Source organism: Hippopotamus amphibius, chromosome 4, assembly GCF_030028045.1.
Source record: "Hippopotamus amphibius kiboko isolate mHipAmp2 chromosome 4, mHipAmp2.hap2, whole genome shotgun sequence".
Lineage (NCBI taxonomy): Eukaryota > Metazoa > Chordata > Mammalia > Artiodactyla > Hippopotamidae > Hippopotamus > Hippopotamus amphibius.
The window spans coordinates 172,573,272-172,590,420 of NC_080189.1; the positions used below are offsets into that span (position 1 = coordinate 172,573,272).

At 37.5% G+C, this 17,149-nt stretch overlaps 2 protein-coding genes across 13 annotated transcripts in view; one reads left to right on the forward strand and one right to left on the reverse strand.

Moving 5' to 3' along the window:
• ZC3H14 (zinc finger CCCH-type containing 14) overlaps positions 1 to 10,021 on the forward strand; it is a 39,517-nt gene extending 29,496 nt beyond the window's left edge. Inside the window, exons 11-17 of one of the 4 annotated variants that reach the window (XM_057733808.1) lie at positions 1,272 to 1,431; positions 2,179 to 2,411; positions 5,807 to 5,927; positions 6,766 to 6,902; positions 7,191 to 7,282; positions 8,111 to 8,217; positions 8,747 to 10,021. In XM_057733808.1, the coding sequence (XP_057589791.1) occupies positions 1,272 to 1,431; positions 2,179 to 2,411; positions 5,807 to 5,927; positions 6,766 to 6,902; positions 7,191 to 7,282; positions 8,111 to 8,217; positions 8,747 to 8,753 (857 nt within the window). In that variant the 3' untranslated portion in view covers positions 8,754 to 10,021. The remainder of the gene's footprint in view (positions 1 to 1,271; positions 1,432 to 2,178; positions 2,412 to 5,806; positions 5,928 to 6,765; positions 6,903 to 7,190; positions 7,283 to 8,110; positions 8,218 to 8,746) is intronic. The other 3 variants (XM_057733809.1, XM_057733810.1, XM_057733811.1) reach the window with 3 other exon arrangements.
• Positions 10,022 to 10,110: 89 nt separating this feature from the next.
• The window catches only part of EML5 (EMAP like 5), a 163,951-nt gene continuing 156,912 nt past the window's right edge, over positions 10,111 to 17,149 (reverse strand). For 6 of the 9 annotated variants that reach the window (XM_057733805.1, XM_057733802.1, XM_057733803.1 and 3 more), the window contains 5 exons: positions 16,904 to 17,076; positions 15,407 to 15,569; positions 14,692 to 14,795; positions 13,823 to 13,976; positions 10,111 to 12,976 (listed from right to left, as the gene is read on the reverse strand). In XM_057733805.1, the coding sequence (XP_057589788.1) occupies positions 12,827 to 12,976; positions 13,823 to 13,976; positions 14,692 to 14,795; positions 15,407 to 15,569; positions 16,904 to 17,076 (744 nt within the window). In that variant the 3' untranslated portion in view covers positions 10,111 to 12,826. Of the gene's footprint in view, positions 12,977 to 13,261; positions 13,363 to 13,822; positions 13,977 to 14,691; positions 14,796 to 15,406; positions 15,570 to 16,903; positions 17,077 to 17,149 lie in introns of those variants that run through there. The other 3 variants (XM_057733800.1, XM_057733806.1, XR_009053392.1) reach the window with 3 other exon arrangements.

Genomic DNA, 17,149 nt, shown 5'->3' on the forward strand with positions numbered 1-17,149 from the left:
TGCTTATGTCACTTCCCTACTTAGAAACCTCTCTGGATTACTTATTACTTCTAGACCAGAATCCAAACTCACTGGCACATACAAGATCCTTTAGGCCTTAGCCTTCTTGCCACTTACCTACTTAGCCTGCCACATACCCCTCTGGTCACACTTTTCTCACTGTGTCTCCAATTCCTCGTGCCTTAGGAAAGCCCCTGCCTTTCTTCAGTGACTCTACCTGAAATGCTCTTTTTATTCTCTAATTCTCTCTCCCTCTTAGTTTATTCCTGCTCATTCCTTTAATACCTGCTTCAAGTGTTCATCCTCGGCCCCCCCCCCCCCCCCCGGCTTTTTCTTGATTTCTGGGCTGGAGTAGGTTACTTTGTATTCTTCCAACACCTTGTTTGTACCTTTTTTGGATCACCTTTTGGGACATGCTGTTCTGAAATTATGAATGCATCTATTTTTCTATTTTTTTCCTTGTGTACCTAGCACAGTGCTCTCAAAGTGTTCAGTTTGTTCTGTGAATGAACACGAATAAATATCCTATGAATTTTGGTTTCTGTTATTTGCCTGTTAATTTTAAGAGAAGTGCGACTTACTGATTTTAGTCAGTTGATTGCCTATTGATGGATCATCCGTCTCCATCCTGGGCTCCAGGTCTTGGTGTATTTTATAAAGTAGTTTAGCTTAAGAATCATATTGTAGATGGTGTGATTTGTGGCTACTTGCATTAAAGGTCAGTGTTTCCCTTGCTGTATTTTTATCAGCGTCCATTCATCTTAAAATTCCCTTTCGAAGTAGTCTGTCTACAACCAGGCAGAAATTATGCCAGTTGCATGCTTTTCATCAGGGTATGTTCTGCTCAGTAAGTGTGCAAAATGAACACAACAGATTTTGGAGAGATTGTTTCTTTTTAAAACAGCCTTTGTATCATTCTAGGGCACATTAGGACTCTTTATTCTTTATGTTTTTAGAAAATGTTGTACTTAAAGTAAGTTTATATTGTTAATATCCCATTAGGTGCTTCATGGAAGAACCTTTCTATACTGTAGGTAGGAAGTGTTCATTAGAATGCCTTGGTAATATGCTGTATGAAGAAAGGAATACTTGACTTCTTTGAAAGATGTTTGGCATAGAATTGCAGCCTAATTCTGGAGTAGAGCCATTGTAATTTTCCTTTGAAAATAATTACAAATATATAAAAGATTGACATTCTTCTCACATGTGTGATGTTGGGAATGCAAGGTATATTCACAAGTAAACATTTGTGGCCAATTCTTTTGGCTCAGATTACTATGACATGGAATCCATGGTCCATGCAGACACAAGATCATTTATTCTGAAGAAGCCAAAGCTGTCTGAGGAAATAGTAGTGGCACCAAACCAGGAGTCGGGGATGAAGACTACAGATACCCTTCGGGTACTTTCAGGACACCTTATGCAGACACGGTAGATGGTTTCTTTTTCTTGTGTAGCTAATTTGTATTGGTTAGAAGTGGAGGTTAACCATTAGTTCCCAGCTTCCCTCCTCCCCATCCTAGCCCCCAGTGTAGTTATTGATTCTGTAGTTAGGCCACGAATCATAAGGCACATCCAGTTTTCAAAAACTCCAGTTCATCTTTCTTATTCAGAAACCCATTACCCTACAAATAAGTCAGTATATGATTTAGCTCTTTTGATAAAATTCTTTTCTTTATGCACATCCAGGAAATGAAATTTAAAAAGCCAGGTGATCAAAATCAGGAGGTCTCACAGAGTTAGCAGATTGGGTTGGGGTGATTATGGCCCGAGATAATGGACTGAATGTTCTGTAAAGAAACAAACATAGAGTTAATAAAATTAGTGTAAATATAGACCTACTGGCTCTTGTGTTCTGAGCATAGATGCTGATTTTTCCATTTATTTCCACTTGACCCTAGGGAGGTCAAATGGATGCTGGGGGTCAGGGTTGAGGGGAGATTGCCCTGAGAGCAGCCTGAAGGGTCGCTGGTGTTGATGCCGCAGTGATTGGCCGTAGTCATTGTGTGTTAGCAGGAATCCACTAATGCTGTACCTGGAAGTCCTACCACGTCTTTTTTGTTAGTGAAGAAACTGCAAACCAAGTAAGGGAGTGATAGTTCTGTTGAAGAGCGCTTTAGGAGGCTCGGCTTTCTGTGCGTTTCCCTAATTCTATGGTATTTTCTATCTGTCTGGCAGAGATCTTGTACAACCAGATAAACCTGCAAGTCCCAAGTTTATAGTGACGCTGGATGGTGTACCCAGCCCCCCAGGATACATGTCAGATCAAGAGGAGGACATGTGCTTTGAAGGAATGAGACCCGCACACCACACTGCAGCCTCACACGAGGGACTCGCAGGTCTCCTCCACCCACAGCAGTTGCACTTGCTGAGCAGGCAGCTTGAGGACCCAGATGGTAGCTTTTCAAACGGTGTGTTGGGAGCTCAGACTTTTCCATTCTCAGGGCGCTGTCATTGTGAAGGGTGTCTTTGACGTATTTCTCTACCTTGAATGAATATTGGTTGGAGGCCTTGCATTTATTTATAATTCAGTAGGGCCTTTTTCCTTTTTCCAGACAAAACGACCAGTTAAATTTCAGACTGTCCTTTGTTCCGTAGGTGGGGTTTATTACTCCAGTGCTAAAATGGAGTTCAGCCATGGAAGCCAAAAAATACCTCTTCGTTATGCTTGTTAAAGGAGGGACCATTGTTCTTGGTGCCTCGTTTACCTTTTTTTTTCCCACTTAGAAACTGTACTTGTGTGTCCGCTTGAACCAGCGGTAGTCTCTTTTGTAATTAACTTGACAGGAAAAGTCAGTTTGGATTTTGATGCTATTTCTACCTCAGTGAAATTCCCTTGAAAGGAGTTTCTCACCTAATCTGTCAAAATACTTCTTGGAGCTTTAGAAAAGACCTTATGTTTAAATTAATTAGTATAGAGGCGTAGTAGTTAGTGGGAATCAAATGAACTCAATTCAGATAGCAGCATGCTTTTAGGCAGATGAACATTTCTTGTCACGCTTCTTCTGTCACTGGATACCAGTGGCAGGTACAACACCACTGAGCATTTTCATTAATGAAAGAGAATGGTAATCAGGCTCCTCATAGCTTGTAAAATTTTTAGGGACATTTGCATTGGGAGAGGAGACAATTACTGAATTTTAAATATGAATCTTAAACATGAAGAGTATCAAAGAAGAAACAGTTACGGGTTTTGAAATTTTTCCAAAGTAACCCTCTTCTTGGTAGAGATATGAAAATGTACTAAGTACTTTTTTCAGTCACTAAAAATATATTAGCCTTTAGGGGGAGGTGATAAGTGAGTGAAGGAGATATTGCTGTTAATCTTGAACCGACTGCTTTTTCTGCTATGAGTCAGTAATGTAGTGTCGCGGCTTTGATTGGTGGAGGGAGTTGAAAAATCTGACCTTTCTTCGAAAGGAGGAAAAATTGTAAATGTTAAACAAAGGTGTTCAGAACTGTAATAGGCAGTCCAGATTTCTTGACCCTGTATATTTTGTCTAAAATACGAGAAGATTTTGGTGTTTTTAGTACTTTGGTTTTCATTTTGGTAGTTTAATTTTTGGTACGTTAGGGTCTAATTTGGTTTAAATGTAGATGTCCGTGTTAGGCTTTATTGGTATACATGTCATAGCAGTGAGACTCTAAATAACATGTTAGAAATTCTTGCTTTGGCCATTGTTGGAGACAGCTGTGGTGAGTGATGAGCCTCCTTTACCATTGCTTTGATCTAGGACTCTCAATTTTTCACTGCTGCTCAAAGATGAAGCTTTGTAGTAGTTAGGACATAAGTGAGGCTGGAAAGACTCCACAAAGAGGCTCTCTTGCTCTCCCCCTCCAAGTAGGGAGTTTGAAACTTGGTAATTGCTTATGGTGGCTTTTTGTGGAGTGTTTCAAGGATGCCACCAACAGCAGCATATGTTTTAAGCCACTCCCACTGGCCTTATGGCAACATAAATTTTTATAGCTTGCAATAAAAAGTGAGTTTGCCTCTTAAAACTTAAACAGGAAGAGTTTTAATAGCTTATGAAGTAAATGTTAGGGAAAACCAGAGTTTTGACCTTTGTGTATATATGATGTGATTTTTTTTTCATCAGAAGGATAAAGCTTCCTTGTAAAGTGTTTAATATTGCTCATGAGATCTAGCCACTGTACTCCGTTTTCCAGCCAAGCTGCTCTTGGGTACTCTGTTAACTGCTTTCACTTTGTCTGGGTTTATGTATATACCAGAGTTTAAAGTATGTTCTTTAGGAAGGGAGGGTAAAACACATTTTCTCTGCAGGAATTACACAAAAAAAACATTTAAAATTGGAGAAAACTTCTCCTTCCAGACTATCATATTGGATACTTTTATATCCCGGAGCTTAATAGTAAATTTTCCTATTTTTAAAGTAGCATGGAAAATGTGTCAGGTACAGTCCCAGTAGCTGTCTGATGATGCTCCTAGCTGGACTTCAGGACTGGATTTGTGTGCCTTGTTCTCCTTCATGAAGACTGAGGTTGGGTCACTAGAACAATGAGTACTCCTGATACTGGCAGTTGCCTATTTTACATTCTTGTTTGCATTGAATCGTGAAACTCTTAAGGAAGACGTTATTTTCTCTTGGTATGGATGAGGAAGCAGAAGTTCAGAGATGTTGGCTAACACATGTCCAAAGTGTCTTGCTCAGCCAGTAAGTGATAGAGCCAAATTTGACCTGCAAGAGGACTAGGTGATGTGGTTGAAGTGCTGTTTGCTCTCATAAACATGAATATGAACCATAATATGTAACATCTTTGTTTTTTTTTTTTGGCTAGGGTGTCTTGGGCCAGAAGCTGGCAACTCATGGCCTTATTTGGTTTATTCTGTGTTTTAAGTTTCAATTAGTTGCTAGCATTTAAAATTCAGATATAGGGGAATTCCCTGGCAGTCCAGTGGTTAAGACTCCATGCTTCCACTGCAGGGGGCATGGGTTTGATGCCTGGTCGGGGAGCTAAGATCCTGCATGCTGCACAGCGTGGCCAATAAATAAATAAAATTGATATCAGATAAAAAAGGTGTTTGGCTTCCTGAATCGGGAGGCATTCTGGCAACACTAGTTCCATTTTCCCACATCATAATAGTTGACATTGAAATGAAACACTTGAGTGGAGCGGCAGTGAGCACCATGGGTGGTCATGTGCTTGCTGCTCAGGCTGCTCTTCTCAACCTTTGTTTCTTCCAAGAGGCTTTCTGCCATTTGATCACCCAGCCAGCCTCACTCTGTTAGGTGATCTGCTGGGCCCCTGTAGGTTATGACATTTGTCACTCATTTTAGGCAGAAATCTTTTCCTCCCTTTGTACATTGATGTGAGTGTATCACCCGGACTTAGAAAATTGCACATACTTAAGCGAGTGGAAACACTTGTATGCAGACACTTGGCATCTTAACCTGAGTATGAGAACTAATTCACGTTTTTTATCACCTGGTATTTTCAGTTCCCATTTCATTTTATTGGCTCCCTACTTGACATTTTCCTCCCTTTTATATTTAGTTCAGCTGAGATAATTTTGAGAATTGGAATTTTTCGGTGAGAACTTTGGCTCTAGTTGCAGCACATCACCGTCCACTTTACTCTCACAGTGAGAACTGCAGTTGACTTCCTAGTAATCTTTATAGGGTTCTAGTATCCGTCTCAACCAGATTATTTGGGCTCATGTATTTTGTGTAACTTATAGACATAGAAGAACATAAGATTGTAAGACTGGGTTTTGAGGGAAATTTATTAAAGGTGCCATGTCCTGAATTGATCATAATTAACGAGATACTTTTGTTTCCCTTTGTAGCTGAGATGAGTGAACTGAGTGTGGCACAGAAACCAGAAAAACTCTTGGAGCGCTGCAAGTACTGGCCCGCCTGTAAAAATGGGGATGAATGTGCTTACCATCATCCTGTGTCACCTTGCAAGTGAGTAGCAGCAAACTGATTCTGGTCTTCAGGTTAATTTCTAGATACAGCCTATTTTTGTTCTTTTCTACATGGACAAGTTTGAGTTTTATAACTAAATGCAGCAGTGGCACTTACTCTGGCCCTCCCAGGACACCGTACACTTGTGTATGTGTATTGAAATTTCTGGGTTTCTTTGAGGATTCTGTACATTTAAGGAGATGGATATATGATAACTTCCCCAGTTGGTATGCATTGTGTTCACACACAGATTTTAAGACTTTGGGGAAAAAATTAGTTACGGGTGATGAGGAAACATTCTGGACTTCAGTATTATTTTTCCTTGCCAGCTGGTTGGTTTTGAGAGATGACCTTTTTTTTTTTTTTGGTCCTGTAGGTGGAATCTCGTCATGTTTTAACTTTAAGGAAATCTTGATGTGAGAATTACATGGATGTGCATATAGGGAGACCATGGGATGAGTCTTTTTTTTTTTTTTTTTTTTTTTGTAGTATGGGGCCTTGCATATATATATATTGTGCTCACATAAATTGAGTTTACTCCATAAAATATTACAGACACAGACCTTAATTACAGAGTAAGTGGTGTTGATTATCACAAAAAACCCTTCTACCTTTCATGGTGGCTTGGCTAGAGCTGAAGATGTGTTATTACCCCAGGCTTTGGAATAGATGGTTGTGTCCTGGGACATCATTTAGAAATGTTTTTTTTTTTTTCCTGTTACTTCTGTGTTTCTCAGAACAAATCATGATGGACTTAGGAGTATAATGGACCCTCTCTGCAAAAAACTAATAATGCATTCAGGAGATTAAATGTGAATAATGTTTTTTTGTTTTATAGAGCCTTCCCCAATTGTAAATTCGCTGAAAAATGTTTGTTTGTTCATCCAAATTGTAAATACGATGCAAAATGTACTAAACCAGATTGTCCCTTCACTCATGTGAGTAGAAGAATTCCAGTACTGCCTCCAAAACCAGGTTGGTGACTTTGTGCACTACTACATTTGGGTGAAAAACGGAAAATGACATTTTGTGACTATAAACTGAATTAAAAACAAGAAATAGTTTTAGAAATCATTGTGGCAGAATCAGTTATTCTAACTAATCTTTAAAGAACAAGTGTGTTCATCCTATAGTAGTCTATTTTTATCTTGATTAATGAATATATAAATCTCATTTTTTAGTTAAAAAGTGGTTCCCATAAAACAGCAGACTGCATTAAAAATTATTTTGCCAAATAATTTCATCTGTCTTTATTTTTCTCAGCAGTTACAACACCAGCACCACCTTCTAGTAGTCAGCTCTGCCGTTACTTCCCTGCTTGTAAGAAAATGGAATGTCCCTTCTATCATCCAAAAGTAAGAATCATTTTCCCCAAAATGATGAGTTAAGTGGTAACTTCTCAATTCTAAGACTTTAAGGACACTAGCGAACTATATCATCTTCCTTTTTTTACCACCCCCCCCCCACCCCACCCCAGTTTAACTTTTTTGTTAGAGTTAACTTTATGGTATTTAAGACCTTTAAGTTATTCCTTAGTTGTCCCTGAGCCCATGTCTGGCCCATTAGGCCTGGTTGTCTGAACTGATTTAATGTTAGTAGCCTGATCTCTTAGGAGAGTGAAGCTCACCTTTGCTAGTCAGTTTCCATTCTTCTTTGCCCCTGCTTGTGTTCCTCCTCCCCTACCCCTCTTGCCAGCACTGAGATGATGAAATCTAGTAGTACTTAATGATACCATCCATACTTGTACCCATGGTTTTGCCTTGTGTACTAAAGATTGGTCGATGTGTCTCCAGCTGTTTAGTTGCTCAGCATGAATCATCTTCTCTTTGAAATAACAGCCTGGAAACCATATGAAAGGCCTTCACTTCCCCAACTGCAGTTGGGCATAGGTGAGGGTAAAAATGTAAGGGATGTTGGGCAGGATGTGCAAGGTCGTTATCACACTGGTTAGAGGCAGTTTGTTCTACATGCTAAAGTTCCTTTTGAAATTTAACCTGCTGTTATTCTTTAAGATTTTGTGTCTTGGTGGAGGTTCATTTTTCAAGGTTTCAGTAGTATTGAAAGTTGCAAGTCATCTCTACAGCCCCATTAACCTTACCGTGCACTGGTTTACTGTCATCTCAGATTGCTGTGTTTTTCGTATTAGCTTTGCAGATGTTGTTGAAACTCTTCTCTGTCTTTAGCACTGTAGATTTAACACTCAGTGTACAAGACCTGACTGTACATTTTATCATCCCACCATTACTGTACCACCACGACATGCCTTGAAATGGATTCGACCTCAAACCAGGTAAAGGTTAAAATTAGTTTTTCTAATGTCATTTCAGATGCTTTTTATAGTTTCTTAAATTTATAAGCATACAAATTTGGGGGAAACTTAACACTGATTTTTCTCTGCTGTTCAGTTAAGGGTCGTTTGGAAAAATAATTTACTACATAAACCAAATTTTGTTTCATTCAGCAGTTGCTTGTTTACCTAGATCACCTCCATCAAATCTTTTTTAACTTCTGAACATACTATGTGCACATAAACTTAAGGCCTTCAAGAGTTACATTGCTTACAAATCTCACATCACTTTTCTCGGACATTAGTAATTGTAAAACATTGAAAGTAAGTTTCAAAGTATTTTCACTGTGGCCTACAAATTTAAATGCATATGTTAGTATCTTTTATGCACCTTATATAATTAATTTCTTTTACAAATCTGGTATTTACATTGTAATCTATAGAACAAATATTGTCTGAAAATACTCAACTTCTCTTAACTGACATTAATTAAAGCAGTTAATTGAAAAAATTTCTGGTTTTGTTTATTCAGTGAATGACACCCAGTCCTACCTGGCAGAAGACTATGGAGTTTGAAAGTTTCCATTACTGATGAAAGACATTCTACAAAATTTGTCAGATCTTTGAAACTTGGAATATATTGCTTTCATAATATGAAGTTTATTGCCTATCTGAAGTGTCTAATTTTTCAAGTTTGTAAGTTTATTAAGTGATTTTAACATTGGGTGTTTTTTTGGTGTTTTGTTTTGACTATGGAAAGACAGTTTCAGGAAAAGCTGAATTCTATTAAAACATTGGAGGCGTGTTTGTACACTGCTGTGTTCAAGTATCAGCATTTACAACGGTGGTGGTGGTGTCAGTTCTGATAATCCAGTTTCAGGCTACAGCCTTGCTATGCGTGTAGAGAGATGGATGAGGGGAGTGTCCTTATTCCAAAAGTTGGGATTGCTGCTTTCACTTTTCAACTCTGAAAACAGGAGTGGCCCAAAGTGTTGAGGTGGCTTAAAACAGTTATTCAGTCCTACTTTTTAAAAAAGTGAATTTAGTTTGAAAAGCATGATAATATAAGCTTCTTGGGTTGAGTGCTGCTTTGGTAAATGGTTCCCAGATACCCAGTCCCTTGCTTTCTGAGAAAGGATGAGTGAGGTGGGGCATGTAGGGTGAAAACAGTTGGAATGGCAAGGGCAAAAAATAGGAACAGTTCCTTAAAATGCTTTCATTTACTGTCAACATATGCTTTTTAAATAAATATTTTGGGATCTACATTATCACAAAATCATACAAAATTTTTTTTTACAAGTATATACATAAGGTGTCAGAACAGACTTTAAACTCACAGGATTATAGCTATACATATATATTCTCACATTCTGAAAAGCGACATTCTCAGAAATAACTCCACAGAAAATAGTTATTACTGAAGGTAATTTTTTAAATGTAAAAATTAGATTTAAATAGTATATTTTAAGTGACAGACTATAATTACAGAGATCAGATGGGTATACTGCAAAATAGGACTACACTTTTAGAATATTGAATGAAAATAGTGTTTTGTGTGTGGTTTTAAAATTGTTAAGGCAAGAAGTGTCAAATGCTTTAGAATTAAATAACGGATCACTGATTTTAAAGAGGATGTAGTCTTTTAAAAAGTAAAGCTGAGGGACTTCCCTGGTGGTCCAGTGGCTAAGACTCCACATTCCCAATGCGGGGGGCCTGGGTTCAATCCCTGATCAGGGAACTAGATCCCACATGCCACAACTAAGACCCAGTGTGGCCAAATAAATAAATATTTAAAAAAAAAAAAAAAGTAAAGCTGAAAGTTGGTTAGAAAAGAGTTAATGCAGAAGGAATAGTAAAGACTGAAAATACTCTCAGGACCAAATTAAACTATTAAAAAAAAGTTCATTGACTTGCTTAGTCATATACCCAAGGAATAATAAAAACTACATATGTAAAAGTCGACATTTCAGAGCCTAAAACCAGCAGCCTTGTGGCCATCTCTTCTGCTGGGAGAAAAAAGAATTAACCAGTTAGTTATTAACCATCTTTTAAGTTGCACTTTGCTGTGCTTATAAGACTTGAAACATTATAAGTAAAGATAATGCACACAAGAGCTTACATAAATAAAGCTATCATGTAGTTAGGCTTGGGTGAAATGAATGACAATTCCACTTCATTCTAAAATGTTTTACTCTGTTGAATTTAAGGTATTTTTTCATTCCAGTGTTAACTTGAGGTACTTTACATCTCTGCAGAAGAAATTTGTTTTAAATTGTATTTCCAGAAACTTAAACAGACTTTTACTGTCATTACTTATAAATGGAGTATAGCTGAATTTTCATAATTTCACTGTAAAGAACATAAGTGGGAAACAAGGGTTTAAGTGGTCTACTTCAGCCATTTTACAGGGAAATAACATGCTGAAATCAGACTGTTTTTTGCTATTTGATAGACACAGCCTGGAGACAGACTTGAGTTTTTTCTTTCAGTTGCTATGGTTTATGGGCAAGCTAAGGTTGACTCTAAAATATCTGTGGGATAACTTGGTCCAAAATGAACCATCATCAAAAAAGATCACAAAAAAGGGAACAGACGTAGCTAGCAATCCACAGTGAGTGGCACCAAGGTGCACAGGGTGCTTTGGCATGCATTTGTGTACAGAAACGGGACTAAAGGTGCCAGGAGAAGGCTCAGGTTACAAATTTGGGAGCTTATTCAGATCTTGCACACAAAAATAATTCTCTGGGTTAAAAAAATAAACATAGGGCGTAATCTATGTGGCCTATCGAGGTTACTCACCTTCCCTTAGTTGATGGCTGGTATAAGCAAGGTGGGATGACTACTTACAATCAACATGACCTTTAGTCTGGAAACTGACAATAGTAATTAAGGCTGGCCTATCAGTTTGGCCACTGGGAAGAACAAAAATGCAGTGGAAGCAATTTTATCCTATATATTACTTGCTTAAGTTTATATAAAGTTAAGAGTGTCTACCCACACTGTAATGGAACTGGAATTTCTCTTTATCCAAAAACAGGTAAACCTGACTCAGGAGGAAAATTTGAAACTGCAACAGCCTCAAAGATAGAGGGAGAGTGTTGTTCAGGGCAATTTTTTGCTCTAATTTATTGACTGCTCCTTTATAATATACATGAATAGAAACTTAGTATTAGTGTTTTCTCAAATTGGGCTTAATTTAGGAGAATCCATTGATAAGAAAAAATGAAAGACAATCTTAATGTTTCAAGCCTCTTAAAACCCCAGTCAGTCATCCTTCAGACACAGCTATTCAGAGCTTTAAAACTGATGTGGTTCAATCACTGGTTAGGCTTTCCATGATATAATAACCATTTCTGTTTTTAATATTTACAAGGTGTTGCACCTAGAAAACAGATTTCCAGAAACCCGAAGGGGTCTATTATGCTACAAAGATAATGAACACATTAAAATAAAAATTCATAGGACCAATAGCGCATCTTAAACTTCTTCATACTTAGAAAAATATATTTTTAAATAGCAGTCTGCATAATTTCCAATCTTCAGGAAACTACAGATAAGCTAAACAGCAAGTTCCTGAATGGCAAGTACTGATCTTTGGCAGCATTTAAAGTTTTAAAAGGAGTAAAGATCTAAGAGTTCAGCCCCAATCCACCAAAAAGGAATTTTTACTGACAAGTTTTACAAGTGGACCTATATTCATTCCTTTTGGAAGTCAGCCTATGGGGTGACATACATCTAAACAAATTTTTCCAATAGGAAAAAAAAGGCTAAAAAATTTTATTTCAAGTTACTAAATTGTATAACTTTGTAAATATGAACTTTTAACGCTTTAGTGTTACATGTTAAACAAATGTTTCTGTTAGACTACATCTTTAAATATTCCATATTCTCTCCAAGTTAAATACTATTGCTATCTAAAACCTTAAACTGTACACCGCTGGAAATGATTGTTCATCATACTACTTTTTCATTAATGAGGCTATAATCATATTTTACTGTTTGAATTAGATGAATTCTGAACCTAAGAAGATTGACAGCTCAAAAGTGAAAATGTAGCAATCACACACTACTAACTTTGGATTTGTTCCTGAATTTAAAACTTCCAGGAGAACAATGTCCTTTATAAACAGGACTTTATTAAAGCTTAAGAAGCATTATCTTCTCCAGTAAAGCTTTTGTGTGTTTCCTTAGGGTAAATAATGTTTGCCTTTTAAAAACTGATCCTGCAGGGTGATGGTATATTTCTTTCTATAAGCACAAGGATAAAATATTTTACTAAATGAACCTTGAAAATAAAATATAAATTCTAAAAAGAAAAAGGTTTGATAAAAAGAGGAAGAAAATATGCAAGTTGAGTTTTTAAGGTTTTGGTTCATTTTTTTTTGAGGAGCATTGTCTCCCAAACCTCCCCAGCAGGTCTGCCAAATCTGCACACTCCCCAAAATGGGGGGTTGGCTTTTACCAGCAAATATTTATTCAATCCTTCCTTGAAATGTAATTTTCTGGCAGTGTATGGATTATGGACAGTTACCTAGTGCATATAACAAATATTTTGAACATCAATCTTCCACTATTTTGACAAGTTTGGATAAATCCCTGTTACAGTCTTAAGTTAGCACCACTTGACCATGCAGGGTTTGGTTCTGTTTTTTTTTTTCCCTCCTGTGTAGTTCTGGTTTCTCAAGGCTGTTAATTTATGGAGAGTCTTCTCAGCATCCATATCTTTCAATGAGGCATATGTACACATTTCCAGACAAATAAACTGCAATCAGAGAAAAAACTGCAGTGAGTTCATTATATTTCTAGGTTTTCAGAACAGTTTACAGTGTTTTTCAATTAAGCTTTCAAATCATACATGTATAAAAATATTCCTCTTTAACTCCTTTTACTCTGTATCTACAAAGCATGCTACTACTCCAAGGAGCCTTCTGGTTATGACCCCTTATGATGTTGACTAGCCATAAACTGAACCTGTTGAAGAAGTGATATTAAATCTCTTAACTAGTAAAAGATAGTCTGCTCTTCTTGTGCTGAGAAAGTTACCAACCTGCAGTCATCACCTCCAGCACTAATAACATGTCGATCACCACTGGTAAATCGAATATTTGTCACATGGGGTGAATGACCCAAGAACCTTTTGTGCTTCGCCTAAAAAACAAGAACAAAGCTCAGGGTGTGTGATGAACACAGAAGTCAAAGGTTTCTATGAGGAACCATTATCTCCATCACAAGGGCTGTGGAGAGTAAGCAGTTTGGACCACAGCAAATGATGAATGCTTTTTCAGAGTTAGTAATGGATCTGCACTGAAAAGCATTTAAAATTTATTAACAGATTGATTAAAGGTTTGATAAAAGGCTAATCAGATTTATTAGGACAGTTTGTGAAGATGGCGTGACTTGGGGGCAAGGGGAGATAATTTCTAATAGCTTTTATTTCAGAATAACGGATTTAGAAAGTCTGGGGAAAGTGTCAGAATTACAAATTTAAAAGTATTTTCAAATCATGACACAATAACATTTTAGTTACTATGTGGGTAAAAGTGCTAACAATCAGAAATCTAAACCGGGAGTAAAGTTACATAAAATACTAAACCCAAAATAAACTTACAAATTTTTCAGGACACGGAAAGTCAAATAACTTAATCATGCCAAAATCATCTCCTGTTACAAGGCTGATTCCTGAATGAGAGACGCAAGCACAGTTGACATCAGCTTTCTCAGCATGTCTGGACCAGATTCCCATAACTTCATCTCCTAGAATACTAGAGAGAAGGAATAAAAAAATCCACCATAGCAAACACAGATAGGTTTACCATACTAAAAAAATTTCTTGGTAATTAATCTCAAAGTACCTAATTATGTTATTAAAACACAAATAAATTACAAGGTGTTACCTGGAAGCCTGAATTTCTCCTGGGATGTTACTGGCCCCCCCCCCCACCTTTTCTTAATGAAGTTTTATAATGTTAAGGGTTTATAGATTAAAAATTCAATTAATGCTTTATGATAGCTGATAGAACTATTTTAAAAATTAAGTGTTGATGACATTTTTCATTTTCATTGATGGTTATGCATGGTTATGTGTTCTACAGCCAGCAAATCTGAACCCATTTTAAAAGGTTTCATTTCTAACATCTGCTATCAATAGCATTCTTTTTGCCTAACAGTACCCAGTACATGTTTTTATTGTCTATTAAACCTACTTAGGTTAAGGAAGTATTAGGGCATCTTTAAAGTCACAACTTGGATTTCCTTTATTTAAAAGAACTGATAAAGCATAGGGAATGTATTTGATCAAAGGGGGTCCCAGCATGAGTATATCATTTTCTTAGGAAGAATTCAAGATGGTAACAAAAACTTAAAACTCAATTACTGTTCCCTAGTTGGAATGGCTCTAACTGTTCAGAAATAGGATTTTACAATTTTCCTAACTGACCTTCAGTCAGTTCTTCCCTTCTGAATATATGAAATATTTACCTGGTCCATGTAGCCCAAGTAATTCTGTCAATGGCAGCCTGATCCATAAGATGTTTTCCTGAAGGCACTTCATAGACATGCCGTTTATAGCAACCAGTGGAGACCTTTCATAATGTTAAAATGGAACAAGAAGTCTGTCATGTGAGGCAAAATCCAGAAGTAGATTATCGTATACTGGCAAAGTGCTACTTGATTTACATCTCTAACATTAAGACCATAAAACATGACTACAAAAATCTGAGCAAAAAAATTAAGGACTGATAAGAACAGTAAAGAATTTTTGCAGAAACTGAAGAGTAGTAAATAAAAGGCAAGAGTTGAGAAGCTCTGGAAATGAGTTTTAAAAGCATTCACTAGGGCTTCCTAGGTGGCACAGTGGTTGAGAATCTGCCTACCAATGCAGGGGACATGGGTTTGATCCCTGCTCCAGGAAGATCCCACATGCCACGGAGCAACTAAGCCCGTGTGCCACAACTACTGAGCCTGCGCTTTAGAGCCCGTGAGCCACAACTATCGAAGCCATGTGCTGCTACTGAAGCCTACACGCCTAGAGCCCGTGCTCCGCAACAGAGTAGCCCCCACTCACCGCAACTAAAAAGGAAGCCCGCGCACAGCAAAAAAGACCCAACACAGCCAATATAATGAATAAATTTATAAAAAAGCATTCACTAACAATGTAAAAGCAGAACTATTTCGTATAGTGTTGGTCCTGTACCTGGAGGTGTCTGCTATCTGCAGAGAAGTCCATTTGAATGACAAAGCTTGGAATGTCTTTACAATAGCTGATTCTGTTAAGGGTGGGGCCCAATGTGAGGTCATAAAAATCCACTGAATTCTCACTGGAACCCACTGCCAGAAACCGGGAATCTGGACTAAATCTGAACATGGAACAAAAGATTGCATGTAAAAGGTGCACTAGACCACATGAACTAGTATAAACATTTAATACCAGTGGCTTTTCCTTTTTAGTTCTCAAAAATAAGCATTTGAGATAAATGTGTGATACGGCCTCGAACAGATGTACCTGATAGGCACGGCAGATTGGTATACTATTAGATTTGTCTGTGTTACATGAAACAAGGTTTATATTTTACTTCAATGTTAAGTGGTTCTTGAATTTTCATCTCCTAATTTTTTAAAAAATAACTCAGTCTTTAAAAAGCCACAAACAACTTCCATATATTCCTAAGTTACATAATTCAGTAAGACAGGATCCTTTTATCTGGAAAGATCACGTCTTAATAGCAAGGGACACAGACCAGCTTAACTCCTGTCGGGTTATTAGATGAAGTGATACCACTTAAAGCTTGGAAGAAGTTATTTTTAAATAATAAAGTACTGTTTGCCTAGTGGTCATGTGAAGCACTACCGGACAGTTCAGTTTTTTGAAAATGCTCCATAAGTCTTGCTGACACACCTTCGGGACACTGGAAGCCATGATTACTGTTTTATATACCTAAGTGCTGAGGGCAGTTTCACCTGTAAAAATGGTTTTACTCTTGAAAACAGAGCAAGCTTTTGACAGACCTAGATTCAATAATCTATATTCATCACATAGAAAATGCTCAGTAAATGGTAATCACTTAATATAAGCTTAAGCACTGAAAAAGGTTCAAGAAAAGTTTTAATTCAGATTGTGAGGCGTAGATGTTCAGTGACTATGGATTAAATGAATGAACTATACAGTCAGCAGAGATGAGGAGAAGTAAAAGATGTTTGGGGTTATAAGTTTAATTTTCCAGGCTTTGTAAGAGATGTTTGGGGTTGTAACTTTCATTTTCCAGGCTTTTTTTTTTTTTTGCCACTCTGAAATGCTTGTGGTATCCTAGTTCCCGACCAGGGATTGAACCTGGGTCACGGCAGTGAAAGTGCCAAGTCCTAACTCCTGGACTGCCAGGGAACTCCCTAATTTTCCAGGCTTTTAAAGGGCAGGTGGAAGATAATTCTTAGCAGGATGAACTTACTGGACATGTCCAGTGTGACACTTATTCATCAGACATTCCCTGAGCACTTGCCATTATAAGGCACTGTGGTTGGTGCCCAGTGGACTCATAATTTAGTAAGGAGAAGTAAATAAGTACACAAACACCCATATTTCAGCATACAGTTTGTGATGTGTTGAAATGCTACAGGCACTAAGAACCTTTTTTCCAAATGCAAGCTGGGTCATTTAAAGAGTATCCTAGACACACCATTCCACTTGTTGACTAACCTGATATCGTGGATTGCACATCGTCTATCTCTCTTCTTTCCCCATATCTTCAGAGAACTCACAAGTAAAATAATAAACTCTCCATTTTTCATTCCAATAGCCACCATGTCCCCTTCAGGGCTATAACACACAGTACGAGCAGCATGTCCCAAATTCACTTTGTTCAACATCTTCTGCGTAAGAACCAAAAGAGTCACAGAGAACTACATTAAGTAGAGTACTTAAAAAGTAAACCAATTTCTCCCC